The sequence below is a fragment of the Macaca fascicularis genome, chromosome 6 (assembly GCF_037993035.2).
Source record: "Macaca fascicularis isolate 582-1 chromosome 6, T2T-MFA8v1.1".
Taxonomy (NCBI): Eukaryota; Metazoa; Chordata; class Mammalia; order Primates; family Cercopithecidae; genus Macaca; species Macaca fascicularis.
Genome location: NC_088380.1, coordinates 133,544,299 through 133,564,824, shown reverse-complemented (window position 1 = coordinate 133,564,824; position 20,526 = coordinate 133,544,299). Strand labels below are relative to the sequence as shown.

Genomic DNA, 20,526 nt, shown 5'->3' with positions numbered 1-20,526 from the left:
TTTTAAGAGAGGAAGTGAGTAGTATGAAGGCTCCATGGAAAAAGTATTTTTTATAATTTATATTATTTTTGTGTAGTAAAATTTGCATAACATAAAATTTAACATCTTAAATCATTTTTAAGTGTACAGTTCAGTGGTAGTAAATATATTCATAATATTGTACAACCATCACCACCATCCATCAACAGAACTCTTTTCCTCTTACAAAACTCCCTTCCCCAAGCTCCTGGCAACCGCCATTCTCTTGTTGTCTCTGTGATTTTGACTACTCTACCTCATTTTGGTGGAATCATACAGTATTTGTCTTTTGTAGCCGACATTACAGTTGGTATAATGTCCTGAAGGTTTACTCATATTGTAGTGTATGTCAGAATTTCCTTTCTTTTTAAGGCTGAATAATATTCCTCAGTGGAAAAAGTATTTTGACAGTATTTTTAGTCTTTATTCCATCTCCAGCTTAAATACAGAGCCTAGATTTTCCTGCTTAATCCAGGGATAGTGTGTTGGGAAAGGGATTGGAAGCTCGGCTCTCACAGACATTCCTCCAGAATGAACATTCTGGAGGTTGTTGGCAGTAAGAGGCTTGTTGGCTTCCGATTGGAGAAAATGCAAGAGATGTGACAGATGGACCTGGATGTGCCACTGTGGCCTGGTTCTCGACCCTCACAAAAGTGAGCTGGTTGTGGGCTATATAGGGTTAGCTCATTTTCTAGCTTCTGTCAGGGAATGTGAGTTGACAGAGGTTAGTGGAAACTTGCTGGAAAATATCTAGGAGTGTACAAAATACTTTTTTGCTTTGAAATGAAACATGTTGATTTTGGTTGTCCTTTCTAGTTTCCTAAATGTATGAATAACTAATAAATATCTAAACCTTTATGTGCCTTGTGTAACCCCTTACCACCTTATGAAATCAGTTACCTAATTTTAGTTACTGAAGAGTTCTTGGACCTTCAAAGATTTCTCTATGAAGTCAGTGTAAATGACCGAATGGCCAGGTTTTCCATTTTGCTTCAACCCCACTCAGAACCCTGAGTGGTCCAGGCTCTGTCTCTGACTGGAGATGGATATAGAAAGTCACCAGGAGTCACCAGGTTCCTCTTCTGAGAAAGGAACAGAAAACTGGATCATTTGTATGGACTTGTTCCACTGTTAACACTATATGCTTCTATTCATCTTTCAAGTCTGTTTGTTTATTATTCCTTCTTGTAGGTAGGGAAATGTAAAGTTGGCATCCAGTTGGTAACTTTTCATTGTAAGGGTAATACTCACCAGGTTACTAGTTGGCTGCCTAAGTTGCAATTTTGGCTGTTTCTTTTACCTGTGTTGCATGGAAGAGACCAACTAAATGTGTCTGATCACAAACTCTAAGTTAAAGTCACCGATAGGTTTCATATTTTAATACAAGAAGAAACAAGATTTTGGGGGGCAAAGTGTTGACCGGTTGGGGTTGGTAGGGTGTGGAGAATCCAGTTTCATGGAAAAATAAAGAGGGGAAATCCCATATGCAAACATGTAGCAGGAACCCAGTTGGGATTCACACAGTTAACTCTGTCCCTTTATATAAGAAGTACAATACAGGTGCTTATAAACCTGTGTGTAAAGAAGTAGCACAAATAAAAATGTCATTTATAAGAGCCATTTCTCATTTTTGAAAAGGACAAGTGGAAAGGGCATTATAACTTTAAATGAGACACAAATAATCCCTTATTATCTTTAGTTCTCTCTGATAATAGAGAATATGGGCAGAATCTCTAACATACAGAAAAACAACCCAGATTGGATATTTTTTCTTGTTTTTGTCAACAAAACTTTTTTCTGAAGAAATAAATACTGAATGACATCTATATTCTGTACACCTACATTTTCTCAAACATAGACATAGGCAATCAATTTAATTTCCCAAGGGTTTATTATCCTTGCTTTTGGAAAGGATTCTGGTTACGAGAATGCTTAACCCCTGAAAGGAATTGGGCTTTGGAATCTCAGGGAATTCCTTATAAGAACAGGAGAGAAGCAGTTTGCGTGGAGGAAATTTGGACAGATTCTGGAGATCATCTTTTGGTCTTGTCTTCTCTTATTTGAAATCCTACCTGTGTTATTGTAACTTAGTACCTTAAAAAGATTTTGCTTATAGGTAACCAGATCCTGCTGCTATAAAAATAACGCCTCCTCTCTCATCCTTTAAGCTGAAGCTGCAAGGTTAAATTTAATTAATTAATTAATTAATTTTTTAAAGAAATAACGTCTCCTAAATGTTTGTGACTGTCCTTTCAGACTCTTAAAATAGGGTTTGCTCACTGGACCAGGTTGTCTGGCCCGTTGCCTGCCATATGACTTAGTTACCACTGACTGCAGTGGTACACACTGGACTTCCTGAGCTCCTGCCCCTCAGGGTGGAAATATGGAAAACTATGTTCAAAGCAAATAATCCAGGTGATAAAGACTCTAAATTTAGAAAACTTCTACTTTCCACATAATAGAACACAGTTTATTTCTTCTTCCCACACAAAATAGAGCTGTCCAGAACAACAACTATGAAAACACATGACCCCGTCGTATCCCTCCCACTTGCAGCTGTTAAGGCCAAATGCAATTTTTGTGTGCTGAATAATTTTGTTGTGAGACAGACTTATTGACATTACCCAGTTCTTCTCCCAACTCTGAGTGGATTCACCCAGACTCTCTTCTAAGTGACTGCAAGAGAAAACTCACCCCAGTAACCTCACTTGATTCGTCTCTCAGTGAACTTTTGGTTGGAGGGTTTCTCTGGAGCCACTAGGAAAGAAATAGGAATTTGGGGATTATCCAGGAGTTCTTTGAACAATCAAACAATGAGGGCCAGTGTCCTTCTAGCAGAACATTCATTAATTTTTCATTTTCAGTTGGAAACGTCACTAGAGATTATCTAGACCAAGGTTTCCAGAGTGGAGTTTGCAAGATAAACCATTGGGGTATGGGGAGAAAATACTAGAACTTCAATGCATTTTTTTTAATACCCAAAGAATTTTTTTAAAAAATTACTAATATTAAATACATGGATTGACATTTGCACCTCTTCTGTTCTTTAGACTAGAAGGCCATGTGTTGATACATGATGTGTTCTGAAGGAGGACTAGGTTTTCCTCAGCATGCCAAGCTCAATTGTGATTCCCTCATGTCTGTAGCATGTTGCATGTATTTATGTGTGTCCACTTAAATGTTGATTTGCAGAATATTAATTAGTTTTAAATATTCTAGCCCTCAGCAACAAAAAGGTCAAGTAGCTTAAAAAGAATGCTGACAAAAGTAGAATAAAAACAAAAACAAAGCATGATTGAAGATGTCATCACTATTTGTGCAAGCTAGCACAAATGAACAATATGAAAATGGAGTTGCTACTTTATCATAAAATAAGCTCTTTGTTAGCCAAATGAGGAATTAAAAACAACAACAATCCAATCAGATCTTATAAGTTAGCCAGATCTCAAAACTGTAGAGATAACTAATTGAAATACAGATTTATACCTACTATCATTAAGGATATATTGGAATGAAGTGTATACTTGGCCTTGAGAAATTTCCTAATAATATGAAGATACCATGATTAGAAAAACATGAAGAATAACTTCTATACTTTTTCATCAATGTTTACATTTACATAAGAATCTTTATAAAACTTTACTAAATATGTATTTTTAAACCTTTTGTTTTTTTTTTTTTACTTGTATGCAAGTTAAAAAAAATCCACGTATCTTTAGGAAACACTTGTTCTTCCTCCTAAAGCAAGACAAGATAATATGTTGAAATAACATCTATGTAAAATGAGTTTCTTTGTCAGAAAAATGCTGTTGGAGGAATTATAGAAAATGTTGCCAAAATCTTGTTGAAGAAACAAGTATTATATTAGATCAAAACATGGAGACAAAAGGCTTGTTTTATGTTTGGAAGATGTTAGATCTGTCTTGCTTGTTACTTTGTTTCACTGATGAAATATACTAAGAGCTTTTTGGTGAGCCACCACCAGAGATCTGTTCACAATCTTTATGAAAAATTTTTTAAAAACGAAGTAGTTTTCTCTTAAGAAGCAGCTGTTTCCTTGAGAAGGATTCCAGGGTAATGTTACAAAACATAAATTCATTCACTGCATCATTCATAAGCAAGCTAGTGCAGCCAGGATGTTAAAACCAGAAGTACACAAAAGGCTGCAGGACGTTACTAATGTTAATTTTATAAAAACAAACTGTTAATATCTTGTACAGCAGAAGCCATATAATACTATGTAGTAAATTGTGAAAGGACCATGAAAGTCTTTTGTAACTCACAGAAGTTTGTTGGTTATCTTGTTGAAAAATACTTAATGAAGAATTGTCAAGCTTACAGTTAGTTATATTCATCTTTCTCTTTATGAAAAGGAAAGTATTTCATATTTCGTTAACTACTTCTGTGATTAGCAATTTCAGTAGTATGCTACCTAGCACTCACTTTTTAAAAAACTAAATGTAATGAATTTTTTCTTTCAAGATAAAGGTGTCATTTTAAGAATAAGAAAGAAAATAACAACGATTTTAAAGAGAACGTTGTGAAAAAGTGTTTGTAAATGTTTACAGTGTGTGTGAATTTATGGCCTAAAACAATGACAGCCCTTAAAACTCAGCTATGTAAAATAAATTGAACTTAGAACTAGACTTCAAAATTAACATATCACAAATAATTAAAGCTAGATTTTTAAACATAATGAAGCACATTCTTTTTTTTTTTTTAGACAGAGCCTCACTGTGTCTCCCAGGCTGGAGTCCAGTGGCGCAATCTCAGCTCACCGCAACCTCCACCTCCTGGGTTCAAGTGATTCTCATGCCTCAACATCCTGAGTAGCTGGTAGCTGGGATTACAAGTGCATGCCACCATGCCTAGCTAATTTTTGTATTTCTTAGTAGAGATGGGGTTTCACCATGTTGACCAGGCTGCTCTCAAACTCCTGACCTTAAGTGATCTGCCCGCCTCGGCCTCCCAAAGTGGTGGGATTACAGGCATGTGCCACCACGCCTGGCCAAAAATCTGTTAAAGTATGGTTTATTTTATATTTATTTCATGCTTTTGTAATGTCAATGTTTGTTTATAGTACATATATACATATCTAGTGCATGAACATGACATGCATACTTAAAAGCTTTTTAGTGTTGGGATTCATGATCTAACAGTTTTGAAGATTTCTACTCTAGGCTAAAGATTTTTAAACTTTTTGGGACAGGGACAGTCACAGACCCCTTTGAGACAATAAAAGATATATACTCACTTCTCGGAAAAAAATGATGCACACATTCTGCCAAATAAAATTGTGCCCAGAATTTCAGGACAGTCACATGCCTATTGATGGCTGTTGTTATGGACTCAGGTAAAACCCCCTGGATGAGGATGTGAATGCCCTAAGGAGTTGTGTGACTTACCCAGGGTCATGTGGTAACATAATCTGATCTTTCGATCAGGACTTCCTGGCCGGGTGCGTTGGCTCACACCTCTAATCCCAGCACTTTGGGAGGTCAAGGCGGGTGGATCACTTGAGGCCAGGAGTTCAAGACCAGCCTGGCCAACATGGTGAAACACTGTCTCTACTAAAAATATAAAAATTAGCCAGACGTGGAGGCAGGTGCCTGTAATCCCAGCTACTCGGAGGCTGAGGCAGGAGAATTGCTTGAACCCGGGTGGTGGAGGTTGGAGTGAGCTGAGATCGCGCCACTGTATTCCAGCCTAAGTGACAGAGTGAGACTCCATCTAAAAAAAAAAAAAAAAAAAAAAAAAAAAACTTTCTGAGCATGTATGTCATTCCAGGCTTTGGTCTAGTTACTGAGGATGCAAACATGAGGATGGAACTCTTTTCTGGACTTTCAAGGAGTTTACAAGTCCACTGGGAACTTTAGTATTCAACAAATAATCACAATATGATTTGTGTTTAGGAAAAACTTTTTTTTTTTTTTCTAACTCCAGCATCAGCTGACACCAGCTGTGTGAGGGAATTGTGCTAGACTCCAAGGGAAAAACAGAGATGGTAAGACAACTTGTGTAGTAAATTGGGTCTCAGTTACTTGCTTTTGTGCCTAGTGCTTTTTCTAATATGCCTTTTATATTGCCAAAGAGCACCAATGAAGGCACTCTTCGCTGGGGTTTTGCAGCTGTTTCCTTCCTGTACTAAGTGATGATGTGCATGAAAAGGAAGTTGAGAGAGGGGTCATACTCCTTCCTATGTCTGAGCAAAGTTCTCTCTTTGAGTTTATGTGCATTTACATGTACTTCTTTGCCCATGGGATAAAGACCTGAACTCTTAGCTAAATTGGCAAATAGAAGAAAACAGGGAATAATAAAGGGGGTATGGAATTTCATAAGCTTCATGATCTCCTTCCCCAAAGGCCTGAACCTATGTAATGAGGTAGCAGAACAAATTCTTGCCAAGTCTGAATTTATTTCTATTAAAAAAGAAATGATAGGAATGAAGTAAATTTAAATTCCATTTCTGCCTTCATCATTAATTGGTAATATTCCTGAAGGTGATACAGAGTTTTTTCCTACAAATATCAGGCTCTGCATAAGGGCTAAAAATAAACAGAGCAGCACACGGAAATGGGCAAGCATTATTGATCTGTGTCAGGGCCATTTCCACTTTAATGTTTGCAAAAGGCACAGCCCCATTTTGCAGCCTATTTATAGGGAGCAGATCATTTCTATATATAGATAATAAAAACAAGGTGAATTGTCAGGTAAATTTTGGTTTCTATTAGGAAATAGGACTAGACAGGCTCTCCTTTGGAATTTGTGAAAGGGCTCATTTGTTCCTGTGGAACAAAGAAAGAACCATACAGATGGGTGTCTGGAGCTGCCTTGCCCAGGACATGCCTCCACCCTGTGTGCCACCTGCAGCTGGTGTCTGCCCTCGCTGGCTACCCCCAGCCTCCCTCAGCCACTCCCCATGCTGCAGGCAGGGGCCAAAGCCAACAGGGCCCCTCCCAGAACCCTCCACCCTTCATTCTTCTGTCAAGTTCTAGTTCCCCATTAGTATATGCCATGTTTGTGTGCACATGTGTGTGCAAATGTGTCCACATTACATTTGTGCACACCTGTGTATGACAAATGTAATGTTTTTGTGGGATCCTCTCATGACACGTAATTCTCTATCCATTTTTTGTAAATTTTCATCTTCACTCCACAGCTACCAGGGTTGTTTACTCTTCTAATACCCTATAAGCTTTATTTTTCTAGTGTCACACCCCACTTATCAAGCTTCCACCTCTGGGCTTTTTTTTTTTTTTTTTCCCTTTCTTCTCTCTTACAACTGTCAGTTCAACAAGCGTTTTGTGAATGCTGGGCACCTGCTAGGATCTGGGGCTAAGGAAATAAATAAGACAGAATCTCTGTCCCCCGGTTGCTCAGTCCACTGGGACTTGTGATTGTTGCTTTGCTGTCCTCTCCACTCTGGTTATCGATTGCTCCCTCCAGGCAGTTTCCTGCCAGCGTACACCATTGTAGTAACAGCTAAGCTTTGGCCCAGTAGAAATTCATTTAGTCTTAACCCCTCAATTTTGTCTGATTTATGAAAGGAGCTGTGTTTGTAGAAAGGGGGCTCACCCGACCTGAAAAATGTTCCAAGAAGGTTGGAATCTGGGTACGTTAAACAGGTCAAAGGGATGCTAATGGCCAGCCACCTTCTGAGAGTTCTGCAGTGATGTTTCACCAGAGGACAAAGTTGTCCCAACTCTGGAAAATGGCTTGTTGACAGTTTTTCCTCTGATGTGGTGATCTTAGTGCCAATGCAGCACTGGAATGCTAACATAACTAAGCATTTTTAAATCAGTGTAGAAAACAAACCAACCCTAAGTAACCATAGTAACTGTTTACTCCAGTTTTGGGCTGGTGAAATTGCTTTCCATCTCTATGCCCATCCCTTCCTTGTAGGTATTTTATATGTGTAAGTTTCTCTGTCCATCCAAATACAACAGACATCAGTTTTTTTTCAATGAAGGAGTCACCAAGAATAGTGACAGGCTGGTACATCTTTCACAGTCACAAAACTATGCTGGTTATATATAAGCCAGACTTAAAACAAGTGGTAGGAAAGGAACTTGAAAACTAATAAACATTTTTTTAAAAACCCTCATCTCTACTGCTTAGTATTCTGATAATCACCAGACAAATGGTGTCAGGGCTGAGATAATATGAGATCTTTTCCCTTCAAGGCCTTGCCATTTGGCTGGAATTCTTAACTAGTTGGTTTCATCACTCGTGATAGGGCTAATGTCTTCCTGGTGGCTGGATATTGTTGGTTTACCAGCTTCATTCTTTAAATCCTTTTGCGCCATGTCATTCTTCACTAAGTCTACTCAATCCATCCTTGGTCTTACTCTGTTTCTCATTCCATATCCTCCGGAATGTGTCACTATGTGTAGTGTCCATTCTGTAGTGTTCTAAGTGGCATGCATCCAAATGATTACAGCTGTCTTCCTTGAGTCTTCTATAAAGTAATTCATGCTTGCCTTTTCAGAGTGTAGTGATGCCGTGAGATCACTGACACTACAAATCCAAATTATTCCTCATCCTCCTGCATGTTGTATCACTACCCAGCACTCAAGGACTTATTGGCAAGGACCAAATTCACTGTGACTTACTTGCATCATTTGGGAGCCCTGATCACTGGCTGCTATGTGGAGAATAGATTGTACAGGGACAAAAGTGGAAGCAAGGCAACCAATTAGGAGGTTACCACAGTAATTCAGGGAAGATCTGATGATGGCTTAGGTAGGGTAACAGTGGAGAGGCAAAGAAGTATATGATTTCAAGGTGGCAGTAAAACAGGACTTGATAATAAATTGCACTTATGGGGTGAGGAATGGAAAGGAAGCAAATATGACTCCTGAATTTTTGGCCTGAGCAACTGAGTGCACACTGGTACCATGGGGGAGAGGCAGGTTTTGTAGTTTGAATCAAGAATTATGTATTGACCATGTTATGTTGTATCGTTTTACAGATGACAGTAAAGTTCTGTTCCATATAGAATTTAGATCAGAAGCTTTAGACTAAGATATTTGAACAAAATAAGAATCTTTCTGACCCATTATTATAAGATGGCAAGAGTAAGACTGAATTACAAAATTCCTACCTTCCTTGTCAAATGGCATTGGAAAGCTTCTGTAGTTCTACCACTAGAACCTTTTTTTTTTTTTTTTTTTTTTTGAAGACAAAGTCTCGCTCTGTCACCCAGGCTGGATTGCAGTGGCACAATCTCAGCTCACTGCAACCTCAGCCTCCCAGGTTCAAGAAATCCTCCTGCCTCAGCCTCCCGAGTAGCAGGGACTACAGACATGCATCACCACGCCTGGCTAATTTTTGTATTTTTAGTAGAGATGGAGTCTCACCATGTTGACCAGACTGGTCTCAAACTTCTGACCTCGTGATCTGCCCACCTCAGCCTCCCAAAGTGCTGGGGTTACAGGCGTGAGCCACCACACCCAGCCCTAGAACTTTTTAAAAGGGCAAACTCAAGAGTCATGAATGATCACTACCTTTGCTCAAAGGTGGTTGCAATTCCTTTCATTCTGCCATGTTGATAATGTAAAGCTGGATGGGTTATCAGGTGTTCTTTGCTAGCTTTAGTGAGTCTATGGAGTGAAGATTGTTTCAGCAGTATCTGGTTCTCCCTGGTCCTACTTGTTAATCCTTCCATTGGGTGACTTGGTACTGTTGGGTTTATCTGGGGATATAAGGGATCATAGAGGGACCTTGAGCCCCCTTGGCTCTGCTGCCATCTAACCCAGTGACCAAATAACTTAGCCACGCTAGGCCCATTGAACTGTCCACATAGATCTGATCTGTCATATCACTTTGTGCCTTAACATTCTATGTCTTCTAGCATCAAGAGGCAGAGCATGAGAACAGGCATTTTTTTTTTTTTTCAAAAAGTTCTGAGAAACATGTTTCCAAAAGATTTTTATTGAGACTACAGGGAGAGGGAGGTTGATTAGGAGGGAGGTATGCTAAAAGGGAGGGGGCTAGAGATAGCAAACAAAGGTTGGTTAAATGATATGAAGGATCTCTTTCAATCCCCTAGTGAGACTCTGACTTAAGATCATTAGTATAATATACTTTATAGAATAATATATATTCTATATAATATATATTCTAATATTAATTATATATATTCTAATGTACTTTATAGAATAATATATATTCTATATAATATATATTCTAATATTAATAATCTTAAGTCAGAGTCTCACTAATGGAAAAGCTACTGGAAAGCTATAAAGTTTAGAATGACTCTGAAGTATTAGTATGATTTTGCTTTGATTCCATAATATGGATTCAATGGGGTAGCTGATTTCTATCCAATATGGTACATTAGTAATGGCTGAGTGCTCTGAGGATGACAGTATCTTATTTGATGTATCTTCAGCACTAACAATCTTATAATAATCAGTGTTCATTGTTTGTTGAACAAATAAATGATGTGTATTTGATTGGTAGCAGAGTTGACCATCTGGTAACAAATAGCATGTTTTGAAAATGTATCTCTCTGCCCCCCTGAAGTGGCCAGATGCCAGAATACCAGCGACCAAGTCAGCTGAGAGACATTACTGCAATGCAACTGGATTGACTGGTGAAGCTGTAATGGAGGGAAGGTAAATTTATGCCTAGAAATAGAACAACGAGGGTCAAATCTGAAGGTCAGGGAGAGAGTAGCCTGAGAGAACAACAATGAAGTCTAGAGCCTGGAGGAACGGGAGCTGGGTCAAGCCATCCAGGACTTTGCCCTGTAAACAGAATCCATGTCCCCAAGGGACAGGCTGTGCAGGAAGTTGTGCTAGACTGGCTGGCTCTAATGGACTCACTGAAAGCTGGTCTGGGCATAATTGCCATACAAATGGGTATTGTATAAGAAAAAAAAGTCTGCCATCTGGAAAAAGGAAGAAAATTAACACATTTTCTGCATCATCTACATTAGATAAAAACTTATGCAGGTTGGCAATTTTTTATGTGTTTGCCCCGACTGAGCCCTACAGCTCACCAACCTGCCAGTATTATAGGATCAATATAAAAATTCCTGTTGTTTTGCTGACTTAGGTATTCACCAAGGAATTATTTGGGAGGCAGACCTGAAAAGCAATTATGTGTAAAGTACAATAAGCTGGTTCTCCTTGAGAGGGGTTGCTGAGAGGGAACTTTCTGGGAGCCTCTCTGGATTTTTGGCATACATACTTTCTTCCTAATGTCTTGTGGCATGTAGTAATATTTTTTCCAATTCTTAGTCACAGTTTTTTACTTTGGTCCGTGACTTCAGGGCTTCTTTAGGTGACATCCACAGATATTTTGGAGCTTTTTCTTTTTACCACAGATCTTTACAGCTTCTCAACTTATTGTGGCATGTCCTGGGGATTGACAGGGAAAGAGTGGGACAGGGAAATGAGTGAGATTTCTGTTGTTTAAAAGATGACTTTTCTCAGGTTGGTAGCCACAGAAACATCTGTGGGCTGTCCTTCTCCTGGGATGGATTTTAAAGCATTCATGAGGTGGCCTCCTTCTCACCCTGTTCCTGACCTTCCCTTACCCCACCTCCTTCCCCGTTCTCCCCAGCATGACTGTGAGAAAGTACATTTGCAGTCATCTCCACCTGATGGCTTCTGTGTGTGGCCTCAGCCGTGAAATGCTGAATGTTTGCATGGGGTTTGCCGAGAGCCAAGTCAAGGAACAAGCATGTTGGTGAGAGGCCAAATACCCATCTTGTGTAGCTTCTCCAGTTTCACTCTTGATCCAAACCGGAGCATATTCTCCAACTTGAAGAAAGCCAATGAGTGCTTTGAAAAGGGACCAGGAACTTGGTGTTTATTCTTAGCTACTAGAGCAGAATTCTGGTCCACCATAAGTCAGCACTTTCTGTTTACTGATCAGCAGATGGGCCTGGCTAATTCTTGGTTGTACAGCTCACAGACTGCCACATGGGCCACTTGGACACTGCCTTTGTATTTTCATAATCCTCTCTTCCCTTTGTACATGGAGTTTTCTGATTTACTTGTGACAAAATAAAAGATAAAATTTCTCCAAGACCCAAAATTTCCCATGTTGTGAGATATATTATTTCCTGCCATTGAACAGATTGTTTTATGATTCCAGGCAGGAGAGTTTTTAGTGATAGGGTAATATTCTCTTTTTTCTCTTAATATTTCCTCAGTTATTCTTAGACTGCCTATAGCCTCCAATAAAGTGTAATAAAAGTGCTTCAATATTTTCTTTCTAGTGATAAACAATCAATAGGCTTAATATGGTCATTCTCCAAAACAACTGGCTGTGTTTCTTTGCTATATTAATACTATAGCTCAAATGGTTAATTCCCCAATAGTGGTAGCAGGCAAGCCTAGATTGACCAGGTATACCAAATGGACAATGAGAATTATTGTTTATCTAATGTAATTTTAAGGGGGAAAGAGATTGGCAAAAAAAACATAACCTTATCAAAAAAATTAAGTATGCAGTCATTTTGAATAAACTAGAATGTAGAAAAATAACTGAATAGATGATTCTACTGTTTCTATTCGAAACAGGATCTGAATCTACAGGACAGACTGCCCTGAGGACCCAGTCCTTTCTACCTTGGGGTATCAGTGATAGGGAGAGATCGAAAGCCTGTTGATTAGAGAGGAAGTTCTCCCTGGTAGGGGGGTCCAGCCTCCCTCAGGCAGCATTCTGCCATCCCTTTTGAGACAAGTCCTCACCAAATTGACTTCCCTTCCATGTCTGTTGAAAAGCCCACCATGTTTTTTCTTGTCTTCTCATTCTGTTGCTCTTTCTGTGTTTTCTTCACCCATCCAAACCCTAATCCCCGCCTCCACCAGGAAGTCTCCTTTGACTGCCTGGCTTTCCCATGCATTCACATCATGTCTGTTACTGTTCTCTTTGTATTAACTTGTCCATTGTACTCTGTTGTCAGCTGCTTAAGGATTGGACAATAACCTACTCAGTAACCGCTTAATAAATTAAATGTTTTAATAGTTGCTAAATTTAACATCTGGTATCTATTGGTCCTTTTACAACAGTAGTTGCTAGTCCTCATACTAAATTTCAGGTCAGCCCTGGGAAGTACTGTAAGTATTCTTTAATACTTACTCATCGTCATCATCATATGAGTTGCTTTTAACTATTTGTTAAGGGTATAAATTCAAAAGTAAAATTTTTGCTTTCTCTTATCCTCATTTTTCACTCCCCAGATATAACAAATGTTAACAGTTTGTACGCACCCTCCTAGAAGTTTGTATATATATGCGAACATAAATGAGAGCCTATTACATATACTCTTCTGCACTCTGATTTTTAAATAATTTATCCTAGAGATCTTTCTTTCTCTTCACACTTATTTTTTGTCTTACTTGCGTTGTTGTACCCCATTATATAAATAATCAATTAGTGATTTAATCAGTTCCCTGTTGATGAACATTTAGGTGTTTTCCAGTTTTCTTGGTAATGATAATATTACACTGACAGTTCTCCTGCGTTCCTTATTAGTGCTTTTTGCTATACCACTCCTCAAGGGGATTAAAGATCCTAGATCCATATCCCCACTGGAGAAGAGCTGCAACCCCTCTTAAAGCCTGCCACCAGTGTGCCTTCTCCCTTTCTTTTTCTTTTTTTCTCTTTTTTTTTTTTTTTTTCCTTCCTTGCAGTCAACTCTTCCTAACCCTATCATTGCCCACAAGCAATACATTTAAACCAGGGACCCAGCTGAAATGCTTTAATGGACAACACAAAGTGGGAGACTAAATATGTGAAGCTACAGCAAGTGCGAGTGACTCACCAACATATTTGCATCTGGATCTCTTGCCCACTATCTACTAACATTTTTCCTATCAAAGCTGCTTAATGATTCCTTAATTGCCAAATCAGATAACTGGTTCTGTTCTCCATGCATCTTGACTGTGCTGCGACATTTGGAGCTATTTATTATCACCTCCCCTCTCCTGCTCTTTCCTCTATAACTTTAGAGGTGCAGTGGGGCTCGTGGAGAAATGGAGAGACCTGAGACCTGAAGACATTGAAATTCAAAAATATTTTCAAATACTCATGGCTTTCAGGCTCCAGGATGCTAGCTGATGTTCACTGATTTTAACAAATCTGCATTCAAAAGTGTGCAAAATAGTCCCTAAGCCTGGAATGTCTGGAGTCTCACTTCTTATTCATCTTTCAAGGGCGCAGCTTAAATTCCACCTTCCCAGATTTTTCCAATTTCCTCTCCCTCTTGCTGCCTTAGCAGTGTATTTATGCCTATATTTATAACACATCGCACATTGCCTTCCATTTTAGTTATCTGAGTAGGTCTAGTAGAATGCCAAAAGGCTGGGTTTGAGTTTCTCATTCTTCCTGCTCTTAGCATTCATTTCCATTTAGTGAATTCTTAATAAATGTTTGGCTGATTTGTTTACTGGGAGAAAAACAGGGAAAAATAAAACCTAGTTGCAAGTCACAGACATTCAAAGTGGAGACAGTATATAATGGTCACATCAAATGAAAGTTAAACAAAAATCTTTGAATACCCAGGATGTGAATATTGTTCAGCCAAAAATAAATCTGTAAAAGGAATCAATGAGAATATCCCAGAATTAGGGAAGTCTCTTTTTTCTGTATTATGTTCAGTCAGAACAGATTACTTTGCTTCATCATAGAAAACACACAGGGCAGGCTTTAATAATCAGTCTGAAATAATTTCTTGACTCCAAGGATTATGCAGGCAGTGGCACCCAGGCAGTTGGAACTCTAGGAAAAGCAAGATAGGAACATGTGCAACAACCTGCAAAGTAAACAGCACCTTAATGTCAGAATGCCAGAAGCCCTCATGAAGAACAGGCTTGAAAACATCCAGTTGCATGCTGGTACATTGGCTCAATTGATTTATGTATTAGTGCTTTTTTAAACTGTGTGTCCAAGAGTAACAGGGTGCTGTCTCCAGAGTGCTACCAGACCAAGAGTGATGGTTAATATTGAGTGTCAACTTGATTGGGTTGAAGGATGCAAAGTATTGTTCCTGAGTGTGTCTGTGAGGGTGTTGCCAAAAGAGATTCACATTTGAGTCAGTAGACTGGGAAAGGCGAACCCACCCTCAATCTGGGTGGGCACCATCTAATCAGCTGCCAGTGCAGCCAGAATAAAGCAGGCAGAAGAATGTGGAAGGACTTGACTTGCTGAGTCTTCCGGTCTTCATCTTTCTCCCGTGCTGGATGCTTTCTGCCCTCAAACATCAGACTCCAGTTTCTTCAGCTTTTGGACTCTTGGACTCAAACCAGCAGCTCTTGGGCCTTGGGCCACAGACTGAAGGCTGCACTGTTGGCTTCCCTACTTTTGAGGTTTGGGGACTCAGACTGGGCCACCACTGGCTTCCTTGCTTCTCAACTTGGCAGACAGCCTATCATGGGACTTCACCTTGTGGTCATGTGAGTCAATTCTCCTTAATAAACTCCCTTTCATATTTACATATATCTTATTAGTTCTTTACCTCTAGAGAAACCTGACTAAATACACCAAGCTTGGGAGAAAGCCTGCAGATCTTGTTGATGTAAGTGGGAGGTTAATCAGTTGTTTTGAAGTCTGCCTTTCTTACATTGAACATTTTACACTGAGATTATGTTTTTCATTGCGTTTACTGAGATAGAACTTACATGCCATAAAATTCATTATTTTTTAGCATACACTACTATACATTTTTAGAAATGCATAGAGTTTTGTTAACTACTAGTACAATCAAGATATAGAACAGTGCCATCACTCCCCTACTCCCTAGGTGCTCTCATCCCCTTTTACAGTCAACCCTTTCACCACCTCCAGCCTGTGGCCACTACTGACCTGTTTTCTCACCCTATAGTTTTACCTTTTCCAGGGTGTCATATAAATGGAATCATATCTAGCCTTTTGAGTCTAGCTCCTATGACATAGCATAATGAATTTGAGGTCTGTCCACATTGTTGTATCAGTAGTTAGTTCCTTTTTACTGCTGAGTAGTCTTCTGCTGTGCGGCTGTGCAGTTTACCCATTCACCAGCTGAAGGACATTTGGGTTGTTTCCAGGTATTGGTCATTATAAATAAAGTCACTATAAGCATGCATATACCATCTTTTGTGTGTATATATGTTTTTATTTCTCTTACCTAAATATCTAGGTATGAGGTTACTAGGTAGAATGACAGGTGTATATTCAACTTTCTAAGATGCTACTGAACCATTTTCCAAAGTAGTTGAATTATTTTACATTCCTATAGTATTCACAAGAAATTAAAGGTCTAAGACTAAGGTTAAATCTATACCGTTGTAGATCATTTCAATAGGATTACTTGTTTCAAGTAGATCGAAAGTCACTTAAAGGTGTTGATTGGGTTGTTCTGGCTCAGCTGCAGGTGTATTGAGAAGAAAGGAGAGAAGTGGAATGGAGATGTATGTAGACCCCATCTCAAAGAATTAAATTTTTTATTTATATACAGAACACTTTTTTTTTCCTGCCTGAAAATGATTAGAGTGAGTGTTTGGCTGCTTGGCAAGAGTCTTCCCTGATATTCAGGGGAGATTAGAGCAGCTTTGTAGATAAGCTCAGAAAATCTACTGAGCCATATAGTGATTTCCCAGGTCCTCCAGGCACAGTGGTGGGGTATTGATGGCATCTGATAATGTTGCCTATCTGGAACCTGAAGATGGGTACATCTTTTAGAGGATAATATTTCCATAAATTGTAACACATGTAGAAGAAGGGAGTAGTATCAACATGTATATTCTCAATTGCCTAATAACTGATTACTTTTAGCTCCTCATCTGAATGTTTTCAGATTCTGACCACTGGAGATACTTTGCTTGTACTTATGGCTTGTTATCATCTACATTTCATATGGTTGAAATAGGAGGCTACTGAGTTGGCCTCTACACCTCGCCTTGGAACTTTGGCCCTAACTCAGGAGGGATGTATCTGTGTGCTGTCTGCCTGTTGCTATAGTCAGCACCTTTTATACTCAACGGAGAAATCAATGCAAGGACTATTTGAGTTGGAGGCCTCATCTTTCTGTAGCCTATGGTGGATCATGGTGATCTGCTTTAAAATCACGTGGATGTCGGCCAGACTCGGTGGCTCACACCTGTAATCCCAGCACTTTGGGAGGCCGAGGTGGGTGGATCATGAGGTCAGGAGATCGAGACCATCCTGGCTAACATGGTGAAATCCCGTCGCTACTAAAAATACAAAGAAATCAGCCAGGGGTGGTGGCTGGCGCCTGTAGTCCTAGCTACTCGGGAGGCTGAGGCAGAAGAATGGCATGAACCCGGGAGGCAGAGCTTGCAGTGATCCAAGACTGCGCCACTACACTCCAGCCTGGACAACAGAGCAAGACTACATCTCAAAAAAAAAAAAAAAAAAATCACGTGGATGTCAAAAAGAGGAAGAAAAAAATTGGTGACTTGTAGACTTCTGATGTCCCTTTGTAATTGTCAGAGTTCTGTGGTAACTATATCAGCACCCTGACCTAAAACTCAAGCCAGTAACCTCCAGGAACCCATAATGTGTAGTAGTTAAGTAGAAATTAACTGGAAGATCCTGACTAAGGGAGACATTCAGCCACGGCACAAAACTCAATGGAGTTTTTGTATTTTACTCACGACACCACTTTAACAAAATAGAAAGGAGGTGAGAAAGCAAATGGAAAATGATTATTTTCTGTCTGATTTTGCTTCAGGGGAATGTCCATTCAGATGCCTGCCTATAAGTCACAGGGCTATAAATTCTCCTGCCCTGAGCCTGTCTCCTCTGAGGTGTGGTGGAAAAGAGCTTGCAGCATCATTAGGGAGGTGCTTGTGTTTTGGGCTGATTTGACATTCTTCTTATGAATGTCAGTTTGGACAGAGTGATAAAGACTAATAAATATGGTATCCTGTGGTATCGAGAAGAAGTTTGTTTTGTTTCGAGCTACAGATTTGTCTGCAGGTAACTTTTTAGAGCTAAGCTAACAGAACGTGAGAGCAAAGAGAAGCTGGGGGAAAAACAATCACAAGTTTTGATTGTACTGAATATCCTGGGGCGACTGTTCACTCAGCATTAACTAAGCCCACAGGACACCTTTCTCTTTTATCATCAGGTAAATTGTTTTCCCAGAGCTGCTAGTGTTTGTGGTCCAAGTGAATTGTTCAGCTTTGTGTATTTCACATGGCCTGAAGAAGACCCAGTTGACAGACCCTGTTGATCAATTAAGAAAGGCAGAAAGTCAATGGAAATATCTTTGAGAATCTAACTTGCTAGGCATATGGAGAGTTGACAAAATGAGATGTTTTAGCAGGTCGAGGCGTACATTTGCCAAGGAAAAGAATACAGTGAGAATGGATGTGGGGGCAAGAAAATGCAGTAATGGAAGAAGCTGTCATGCCACTAGGTTTCTTTTTTTTTTTTTTTTTTTTTTTTTTTTTGAGACTTAATCTTGCCCTGTCGCCCAGGCTGAAGTGCAGTAGTGCTATCTGAGCTCACTGCAACCTCTGCCTCCTGGGTTCAAGCAATTCTCCTGCCTCAGCCTCCCTGAGTAGCTGGGACTACAGGTGTGCACCACTATGCCCAGCTAATTTTGGTATTTTTTCTGTTGTTATTATTATACTTTAAGTTCTAGGGTACATGTGCACAACATGCAGGTTTGTTTCATAGGTATACATGTGCCATGTTGGTTTGCTGCACCCATCAACTCGTCATTTACATTAGGTATTTCTCCTAATGCTATCCCTCCCCTAGATCCCCACCCCGCAACAGTCCCTGATGTGTGATGTTCCCCTCCCTGTGTCCAAGTGATCTCACTGTTCAATTCCCAACTAAGAGTGAGAACATACAGTGTTTGGTTTTCTGTCCTTGTGATAGTTTGGTGAGAATGGTGGTTTCCAGCTTCATCCATGTCCCTGCAAAGGACATTAACTCATCTTTTGTTATGGCTGCATAGTATTCCATGGTGTATATGTGCCACATTTTCTTAATCCAGTCTATCATTGATGGACATTTGGGTTGGTTCCAAGTCTTTGCTATTGTGAATAGTGCTGCAATAAACATACATGTACATGTGTCTTTATAGTAGCATGATTTATAATCCTTTGGGTATATATCCAGTAATGGGATCACTAGGTCAAATGGTATTTCTAGGTCTAGATCCTTGAGGAATCACCACATTGTCTTCCACAGTGGTTGAATTAATTTACACTCCCACCAAGAGTGTAAAAGCGTTCCTATTTCTCCACATCCTCTCCAGCATCTGTTGTTTCCTGCCTTTTTAATGATCGCCCTTCTGACTGGTGTGAGATGGTATCTCATTGTGTTTTTGATTTGCATTTCTCTGATGACCAGTAATGATGAGCATTCTTTCATGTGTCTATTGATTGCATAGATGTCTTCTTTTGAGAAGTGTCTGTTCATATCCTTTGACCACTTTTTGATGGGGTTTCTTTTTCTTGTTAATTTGTGTAAGTTCTTTGTAGATTCTGGATATTAGCCCTTTGTCAGACGGGTAGATTGCAAAATTTTTCTCCCATTCTGTAGGTTGCCTGTTCACTCTGATGGTAGTTTCTTTTGCTGTGCAGAACCTCTTTAGTTTAATTAGATCCCATTTGTCTATTTTGGCTTTTGTTGCCATTGCTTTTGATGTTTTAGTCATGAAGCCCTTGCCCATGCCTATGTCCTGAATGGTATTGCCTAGATTTTCTTCTAGGGGCTTTTATGGTTTTAGGTCTGACATTTAAGTCTGTAATCCATCTTGAATTAATTTTTGTATAAGGCATAAGGAAGGGATACAGTTTCAGCTTTCTACATATGGCTGGCCAGTTTTCCCAGCACCATTTATTAAATAGGGAATCCTTTCCCCTTTTCTTGTTTTTGTCAAGTTTGTCAAAGATCAGATGGTTGTAGATGTGTGGTGTTATTTCTGAGGCCTCTGTTCTGTTCCATTGGTCTATATATCTGTTTTGGTACCAGTACCATGCTGTTTTGGTTACTGTAGCCTTGTAGTATAGTTTGAAGTCAGGTAACAGGATGCCTCCAGTGTTGTCCTTTTTGCTTAGGATTGTCTTGGCAATGCGGGCTCTTTTTTGGTTCCATATGAACTTCAAAGTAGTTTTTTCTAATTCTGTGAAGAAAATCATTTGTAGCTTGATGGGGATGACATTGAATCTATAAATTAATTTTTGTATTTTTAGTAGAGATGAGGTTTTGCCATATTGGCCAGGCTGGTCTCAAACTCCTGACTTCAGGTGATTCGTCCACCTCGGCCTCCCAAAGTGCTGGGATTACAGGCGTGAGCCACCGCACCCATCCAGATTTCATTTTTAATAAAAGCAACTTGATATTGCTGCAAGAGACACTGAGGATCAGAGTATAAAATAATAGGAAGCTGTTCATAATTATAATTGATGTGCTGTAAGTATTGTGGTTAATATATACATGTTGATACTACTCCTTTCTTCTACATGTATTACAATTTATGGTTCACCAGATCACAGTAGTGCTGAACACTCTACAAATCTCGCTCCC

The 20,526-nt window shown here is 39.4% G+C and overlaps 1 protein-coding gene across 9 annotated transcripts in view; it reads left to right on the top strand.

Moving 5' to 3' along the window:
* The window catches only part of MARCHF3 (membrane associated ring-CH-type finger 3), a 166,954-nt gene that overhangs the window by 35,984 nt on the left and 110,444 nt on the right, over nucleotides 1-20,526 (top strand). The window contains exon 1 of one of the 9 annotated variants that reach the window (XM_073994149.1): nucleotides 10,437-10,640. The exons of 6 other annotated variants lie outside the window; for them this stretch is intronic. In XM_073994149.1, the coding sequence (XP_073850250.1) occupies nucleotides 10,525-10,640 (116 nt within the window). In that variant the 5' untranslated portion in view covers nucleotides 10,437-10,524. Of the gene's footprint in view, nucleotides 1-10,436; nucleotides 10,641-20,526 lie in introns of those variants that run through there. 2 more of the 9 variants (XM_015451842.4, XM_045394879.3) reach the window with 2 other exon arrangements.